Raw genomic sequence first — 6,558 nt, forward strand, 5'->3', positions numbered from 1 at the left:
GGATAGGAGAAAAGAATTGGGAATTCCATTCGTTAAGGTATAAAATTGATAATCAAGCTATTATTAGAGCTTCGGTAAAAAGCTTGGTGGTTATTGATGCGTCGGATAATTGCGGCGCTGCTGCGAGGAGAGGGACGCTCCGTTGAATACCGGATAAAAATGGGCATTATTCGTGCGCGATTAAAGCTACGCGGGCGAAGCCTCGGATTCGGTGGCACGCTCGGGTAATCTTGAGTAATTTATGGGCAATCGCGGCTATATAAACGCCCTGCCCGACGAGCATTGTGTGTCTCTGGGTGTGTATAGAAACTGGCGCGGCGGTCGGCGCTGCATGGTAACAGCGCGTCGCGACGAGACCGAGGGGATGTTTCGTGAATTCCGGCTACGTCTACCACGAAGAGAACCCGCTAAATATGTAATAACCGAATTCACCTGAAAACTGTATTCCACGAGCGACCGCGACGGCTTTCAACGCGATACGATTTTTCCCCCCGCTGGGAAAAATTGACGTAGTGAAGCGGTTAAAACTGCTACCAATTTTGCTCGCAGGCATTCTATCAATAAATTGCGTTGTCCAAACGTTTCCATCCGTTTCACAGTTCTGCGATTATGTAATAAAAATTTCCTGGAACGTAAGCTGGTTCGGTAATTGTTTGTCTCAATTGAATCGTACGTGATTCTTTCAATTGAATAGAATCCAATTATAGAATTTAGGTACAACTCGATTCAAATTGGGTTCAATCTTGCATGTAATCAATTCTCGAATATCAGTCGCACTTAATTCAAAGGGTCGGTTTTACTTAAGTTAGTCCAATCGGTCGACAGCGGTTAATCTCGCGAGTCAATTTCCACTAGCAGTCTAGATGGCTCCCAATCAAGTTCGGTTCATCGCAATCAACTTCTCACAAACTCGCAATGCCACAGTTTGAGTTTTCACTAGTGAAGTTCCTGATACAAGTTTCATTGTACAGTTTCAGTAGCCGGCCACGAATTTACTTAAAATCCATTAAAAGATCGTTAGAAACTAAAAGAGCACTTTGAATTAGCATGACTCAAAAATCGATGCGTATTTCTCAAACGAGAGATAAACATCTCCTGTATGAGAAACCAAAGGCAATTTATTTCTGACGTTATTTATTTATTAGGTAATACAAAATATGAATTTCTATAGAACATTTGACAGTGTAATTGATACAAGGATAGTAAATATTTAGTTAAAAAGCATTTCAATTGATAGAGGAGGTCAAGATGAATAAAATCGCTTTTAATTTATCCCGATATCTCAATCCGTTCCAAAGATATAAGTTTCCAAAGTTTAGGCGCAGTGTTTGGTACTACTGATACAGTGACCTACAATAGTTACGCTACATAGGTGTCTGTATCGGTTGGCAGAGATTAGGGTAGGTCCGTGAACCGCTCAAAATGCGAGGACGAGAAGGACGACAATAGCGGCACCGAAAAAGTGATGCTCGTTTTCAGACAATGATATCCGAAACCAGAAATCGGATACAGATGAATCAAACGGTGTTTTAAAGAGGGGGGGGCTTTTCCGCTTGAAACGTCGGAAGTTTCATGGGTTTAAAACGTTACGGGTCTTCAAACTTTTTGATACTTTAGTCGGTGACTGACAGATCAATGCAATTTATAAATAAAATGAATACATCCTTAATATTCATATTAAATTAAATATATAGAGCACGATAACTAATTATCGGTGAAATCACAGGAAACAAAAACAGACACGTGTGATAAATAATACCCTTTTATAAATTTCGTATTGCCGTTTCTGTTAATTAAACTCGAAATAATCTAAATATTACATCATTAATTAACCGTGGCTGGGCAGCATAATTGGGAACGATTATTAAACGGATTCCCTTTTGCAGCGAGTTATCCGAACTCTACATTATTCATTCATTAACAAATAAATAAATAATCGTTAATTGCATTATGTCGAATACGCAATCGTCCGCCGATCGTGCGATAATAACGCGTACACGAGCTGGAAATTAAATATTCAGCGAGATAATTGCGAACGTGACTGTTTTTAATACGTTTCCTGATTCATTAAAAAAGATAATGCGTATAATATGTATCTTCTGCGAAGATTAAGATTTTTTATTAGTATCTTTTTCTGCGACAATTGATTTCACGTTACATACTCTTCTTCCATTGCACGCAATAGTAATTACAATTGTTTTTCAAAATTGTAGCAATAATCTGTCAAATGTTTGCAAATATTTGAGTAAATTGTTGAGTAAACTTGCACGTACGTTTCCACGCAACAATATAATTAATTAATGTGTCACTTTTGATAAATGCTTCAGTAAATATTAATATTGTGTATCCAATTAAAATAGTAAACTTCTCTTTCATTTCAGTAATCGCATTCAAATGGAAATACAGAAATATCAAAAGCAGAGTTTAATCTTCAAATACAAATTCGCAATACGTATCGTTAATAGAAATTCATGGTGTATGAAGTTACAAAGGAAATGAATCGCAAACAGATTGTTCCGTCGCAATACCGACTTAGTATAATATGAACGATTGTATTAATCATAATCCGAAATTTCACTTATTACAACATATACGTACAACATGCGCCACATATAGCAAAACGCTTCTTTCACAAATTCTGAGTTAGAATCATAAACTGTTATGGCCATATTTATACAGTTATTGCATAGATATTCTATTGTATAGTCCGGCGAATATTTTTCCCTCATAACCGACAAACCTACGCACTCTTATTAGCAGTTCTCTTAGTTCCCACTCCATCATTCTTACTTCAAAATCCATATCCAATCAAAAAATTTGTTACAAGCTTAAAAAATCTCCAACCCTCATCCCTCGAGGCTCTTCAGGGAGAGATAGACTGACCAGAGGAGTTGCAACTTGACTGCCACAGCGAGCCTAACCATTGAACTTATTATCAACACTAACTATAAGTTCATCATGACGTTGTAATTGGGAGTTTAATTCAACGATTTTAAACTTTGAGCTGTGAGTTCATTTTCATTTTGTGTGCATCCTTCATCAGCTATGTCATCTTCATAGGTATAGTCAAAATTAGACGCATACCTCAATTTACAGGCCATGTTTATTATAAAACTCATTGAAAGATTAAATGTGTATACCGCTGCATCGGCTCGAGACTTTTTCTAGTTTCCATCTAATTGCGTATGTCTGTCAACGACAGAAATGAGATCGAGGAACGCGGTTGGCTCCCGTGACAATTCGTGATTGCGCCGTGAACACTGGATAGATAAATATATATGTGGCCGATGTCAAAGTCTCTTTCATCCTTGCCCGTTCTTTCCGTTCGCCGCGGATAATCCCCTCGACACTTTGTCAAAAGAGACACGCTTTTGCCACGACAAACTCTCCAGTTTCCAACTCGGGCTCAAAGACCCGACTTATTTGCCTTTAAGGCAACGGGACTTACGTCTACTGTTCACGTTTGCACACGAGCCTGAATAACCGGGCACGCGTCTGCAGATACCTTTTGCTCCCATAATTATCCTCGTCAAAATTATTTACTCATTAAACCCACGAAAACGTTTGCTGTGACTAATTACTAACTAAGACGAGACTTTCCTTAGGACATCTGATCCTTTCTTTATATTTGCCTTCAATTCCCCTCAGAAATAAGAGAAAAGCAAGCATATTTTAATTCCAAGTTTCGTAATACATTCTTTAACACTGGTACAGATTCCTGTCTCGTCGAATTAAAAATTCAAATCATCTTACGTATCTTAAAGCGTACAGACTTTGAACTTCACAAGCCCCTTTGAAACATTAATCACCCCACCTCAACTTCAAACAACGCGTCGCCACAACTCCCTGAAGAGAATCTTTCTACCGGCGCCATAAATCAAAAATTTCATTCCCTTCCATCAGATTTATTCGAATTTAACGAGTAAATGATCGCACGCCACGGTAACTAGAAATGCCGGCAGACAGGAAACAAGCTCGACTCTTAATCTAACCGCGATTATCTAATCGATTTATCAATTTACTGTTTTTCCCGTTGGTTACTGGATATTACTTGGCGAGTTCGGTCGAATTCCCGCGGCTGTTCGTCGAAGCTTTTTGAACCCGGCCAGTATAACTCTTGTCGACAGTACGATAGCTCGAACGCGATTTGTTCTCGCGGTGAAACACGAGAGGAACGTGTATCAGCGCCGCGATAAATTATTCTAATCTACACTGGTGCCGTCGCTTCGGTCTTCATTCTTTAATCCCGGTCCTCTGTTTGATCCTATCTTCGGCCGACCGACTTTCAACCGCCCTCCCAGTGCATATTTTGAATCGATCACGCGAACTTTTACTTATTCATTCGCCATTTCCATCGTCGATCGCCGTCCTCATCAGAATTTTAATAACAAAAGCCAATTTTGGAGTTAGAAAACGGAGAACTCTGTTGCTCTCAAAATGATTTTACACAACTTTTAAGCCTGCAATTATTATTTGATGCACTTTTATCGTACTCTTGATGAATCTTGTATAATTTGGAACCAGTAAGCTCATAATTGACATAAAATAACAAATAAAGTATCTTAAGACATTCGAGGAAATCATCTGATCAAACGAGTATCCGTCACTTAATCGAGATCATTACAAGTGATAATTACTTGGCAGAGACGAATCGCGAAAATTAAGACGAAGAACGAGGCGAATTGAAATGGACGAGATCGAGGGTAACTGACAGAAATAAATTGGCGAGAATCGCATTAAGGGAACGCTGTCCCGCTGTGAACGAAATTCATTAGAGAGATACGCGCATCATTTTTCACGTTCCAAAGCGAGGGAAAAAGGTCCACGCGTTAGAGCAAAATACCCGTACTTAATCCGCTTCTGTATCTATGCTTGTATTTAGTTGAAAGGGTGAAAGGGAAAAAAAGGAACTGGACGAAAGAGGAGGGGATCAGAGGGTCACACGAATTTTTTAGCCGTCTTAGTCTCAACGAAAGGCTTTTTTAATGTCGCGAACCGGCGCGGCGCGTGGTGATTTATGACTGTTAGCGGCGTGATAATAATTTACCGACTTCCGCCCTTTGACTTCGTTTGTAATTCATAGATCACGCTTTACTCCCAACGAAACTTTCCTGAATTGAGGGAATTGATCAACCGTTTTCGGGCTCGTTGTATTGTCCAGTGCAAAAAACATTAATCTTCCCCTGTACGAGTCGCAGTTGACAATTTAATCATCCCGTGCATATCGCATGTGTTTCATTTAAACGATGCGTATGGTTTGCTTAATTCCGTTTCGCTGTCAGAGCATCTCGTATAAGTAAATACACACACGATAGTATAAATGTTGTACGCCAATTTTAGCAGCACCTTTTATTAACAAATATAAATCCAGTCATCCATCGTTTTGTCGATATGCACATTTTAAGAAATCGCAGAATTTTAATAAAAAAAAAATCCGAAAGCCAACAAGACTAGTTTACGAGTGCCATAAGTTAAATTTGGTAAATTGCCAAGCTTTCGAAAAAATAGTTTCAATTCTTCTCGGAGCGGTCGAGAGAAAAATCGTCGAGGGTAACGCGAGGGGATCGTCTTTCACACCCTCTTCAGGAACTTTCTTTCTCGGCTTTTTAAAAAAGGGTCTTTTCTACTAGATGCCGAGATAAACGTGCACCCGATCGCGAGGAACGTTCAAGTTCGGTCTCGGAATTATTTCGACGTCCCCGGCCGATCGAGGCGCGGATAAAGAAAACGCTTATCGGATCGAGTGATTCACTTTCCCGGACAATGGTGTCCGATAGCGAACCGGGGAATAGTCGCGCACAGATATATAGATAGATATCCTTGAAACAGTTTGTAGAACGCGTAGGCGAATAAAGGATGTGATATCTCAGCGTATCTCAGAGAATCTTTATCTGACATCTTTTACAATTATTATTGTATTTTACAATATTCCATTATTTGCACATATTACACGTCACATTTTAAAAGATTGTGAGCAAAATATGTTTCCACGAATGAATTGCATTAGTCATTTTAATATCGAGTGGAACAGACTTATTTTTCCCACTCCCTGACTATCGTTCTTGCGTTCGTGAAGTATGACAGATCGTATGATAGTGAGTGCTATTTACCATGAACGTCGAGGTTGATGTCGACGGTCAGTGGCTCTGGTAGTGCAACGCTGTTGACTTTGCACGTGAAAGTTGCATTCAGCTCGTCGCGTGTGATATCCATCTGCAGCTGGCTACGTCCGGTACCAATCCCGTTGTCAGCGACCGTCGTCGAGCTATTCGCTGAAACACACGCATATGAACTTACTTTCAGACGCAGTTCCTGTGATCCCGTGTGCATAGTTTATGATTCATTACAATCCTACTTACATATTATATATTATTATATTTTTTGTATGAGAATGATGCAAAGAAAATAGAATATGTAGCAGTATACCGTTTTTTAATTCAATTTTTAACACTAGAAAGACTGAAATTTAGTATATACCTATATTGCCCAAAGCAGTCAAAATGACTGCATTGTGAAAGAATAATGTGTAAAGAGATTTGTCTAAAATTAATTTTTAAT

General features: G+C 39.2%; 1 protein-coding gene across 1 annotated transcript in view; it reads right to left on the reverse strand.

Annotated features, from left to right (window-relative positions):
• nrm (neuromusculin) overlaps positions 1-6,558 on the reverse strand; it is an 80,000-nt gene that overhangs the window by 51,889 nt on the left and 21,553 nt on the right. The window contains exon 4 of the mRNA XM_018028461.2: positions 6,111-6,272. Within this exon, the coding sequence (XP_017883950.1) occupies positions 6,111-6,213 (103 nt within the window). The 5' untranslated portion in view covers positions 6,214-6,272. The remainder of the gene's footprint in view (positions 1-6,110; positions 6,273-6,558) is intronic.

Source organism: Ceratina calcarata, unplaced genomic scaffold (genome assembly GCF_001652005.2).
Source record: "Ceratina calcarata isolate Rehan_Ccalc_2016 unplaced genomic scaffold, ASM165200v1 scaffold453.2, whole genome shotgun sequence".
Taxonomy (NCBI): Eukaryota; Metazoa; Arthropoda; class Insecta; order Hymenoptera; family Apidae; genus Ceratina; species Ceratina calcarata.